Here is a 1762-nt window from a genome sequence, read left to right on the forward strand (position 1 = left end):
GCTGTTTAGATGATTCTCCAAGTACTACTGGATATTGCTTCTCATTCAACAGTGGTATGTTCTCTTAGAATTCCAAGAAGCAGGAGCTGATTTCACAGTTGTCTGCAATGGCTGAGTATATAGCTGCTGCTTCAGCAGTAAACAATGCTTTATGGTTGAGAAAGGTGCTAAATGATTTGGGTTTTGCTCAAACAGGAGGGACAGTGCCCAAAGTAGACAATTAGTCAGCAATAGCAATTTCAAAAAGCCCAATACTACATGGAAGAACAAATCACATCACAGTGAAATTCCATGATACCCGTGACGCAGTAAAAAATGATGAGATTGTTTTTCTTAATAGTATGGTGACAGCACGTTAATTAGTTGACAATGTAATACACACAATAAATAAAATCAAAAGAGATTTTTTTACACTTGAACTGAACAATTGTGAACTGAATACAACGAGTGAAACAATTTTCTTAAGGTCCATAGAAGAGTTAAGACCTCTTATTCAACAACAAGTACGAAAGATTACCGATGCTTAATTTAAGAAAAAAAAATTGATGAGAAATTGGAGTTGAAGAGCAACAAAGCACAAACAGCTTCATCAGTTTACCTTCCTGCAGTTGACCCGAATTTGTCCTTGCTTTCCGGTCAAAGGCTTAATGTTTCCCATCTTAATCATAGACTTAGCGAAATCATCCCAGAATGCATCAGGATTCAAGCTGTAAGTCTTAACAAGTTTATCAGTTGAGCCACCGTTGAAAAGTGCCTGATCTGAGGTGAGTAGTCCCCTCTTCTTCACCAAGTTCTTGAAGTATGCAGTGTCAAAGCGTGCAGGCGTTGGGTCCAAAGGAGCGAGGTTAGTGTTGCCTCCGACAAGTGGGCAAGTTGCTCTTCGCTCTTTAGCAAAGGCAGGGTCAATGTTTGTGGCATTGTAAATTCTGTTCCTAAAGATAGAACATTGTGACAGCCCAATGGTGTGGCCACCAGAGAGCGCTACGAGATCTCTTTGGTTCAGGCCCTGATTCTTGAAGTTGTTGATCAATGCAGGGAGGTCCATGGATGCAGATGGAAGTACAGTGTCTGCTAGGGTCCTGCTAGCTGTGGTTGAATCTCTCCTACCCAAACGAACCTTCCATGATGGGCCTCCTAGCTGCAACCATGACAAATTTTATTAGAAATGCTTGTTATAAATACAACAGACAAATATCTGATAATGAAAATGAGTTTGACTTTACCGCAACTACAGAATCTCGAGCTGCGACAGCCAAGATATCTGCACAAGAAACCACCGGGCGTCCGCAAACTCTGTCGACTTCAGCCTTAATTTGGTCTACCACTTCAAATCCTCTCACAGAATTAAAATTTCCACGTGCATTTTTCTCGCTGTCCATAGTAGATGTAGAATCCAAAAGAAGTGAACCGTCACAACCCTGCAATACATAATGCACGAAACTTAGAAAATACAACATAATTAATGAATGACAAAGATAAAAGGTTTGAATTGATTGTACGAACATTAACGAAGCAGTCGTGGAAATGCAGACGAAGCAAAGAAGCTCCCATGCGCCGCTCCCTGTGGACAGCAGCCTGTACTATTTTCTTGATGGCCGGCAAAGCTTGGGGACAAACCTTGTCATAGAATTTGGGAGACAAGGAAAAAACGGTAGTTGCAAGGGCCAACCAGACGAAAGCATGAAGAAGGAAATTAGTGTGTGAAGCCATGAGGAGTAACTAGACTTAAATTTGCTTAATTTCTGTTTGAGGTTTCTGTTGT

General features: G+C 41.0%; 1 protein-coding gene across 1 annotated transcript; it reads right to left on the reverse strand.

The window, feature by feature from the left end:
* Nucleotides 1-379: 379 nt before the first annotated feature.
* LOC18602257 (peroxidase RIP1-like) lies at nucleotides 380-1762 on the reverse strand. The gene is made up of 3 exons (XM_088805691.1): nucleotides 1504-1762; nucleotides 1224-1418; nucleotides 380-1138 (listed from the first exon to the last, which is right to left on the reverse strand). The coding sequence occupies exons 1-3, from the start codon at nucleotides 1708-1710 to the stop codon at nucleotides 590-592; spliced, it is 951 nt and encodes a 316-aa protein (XP_088661817.1). The 5' UTR covers nucleotides 1711-1762; the 3' UTR covers nucleotides 380-589.

Source organism: Theobroma cacao, chromosome 4 (genome assembly GCF_053813885.1).
Source record: "Theobroma cacao isolate CCN51 chromosome 4, ASM5381388v1, whole genome shotgun sequence".
Lineage (NCBI taxonomy): Eukaryota > Viridiplantae > Streptophyta > Magnoliopsida > Malvales > Malvaceae > Theobroma > Theobroma cacao.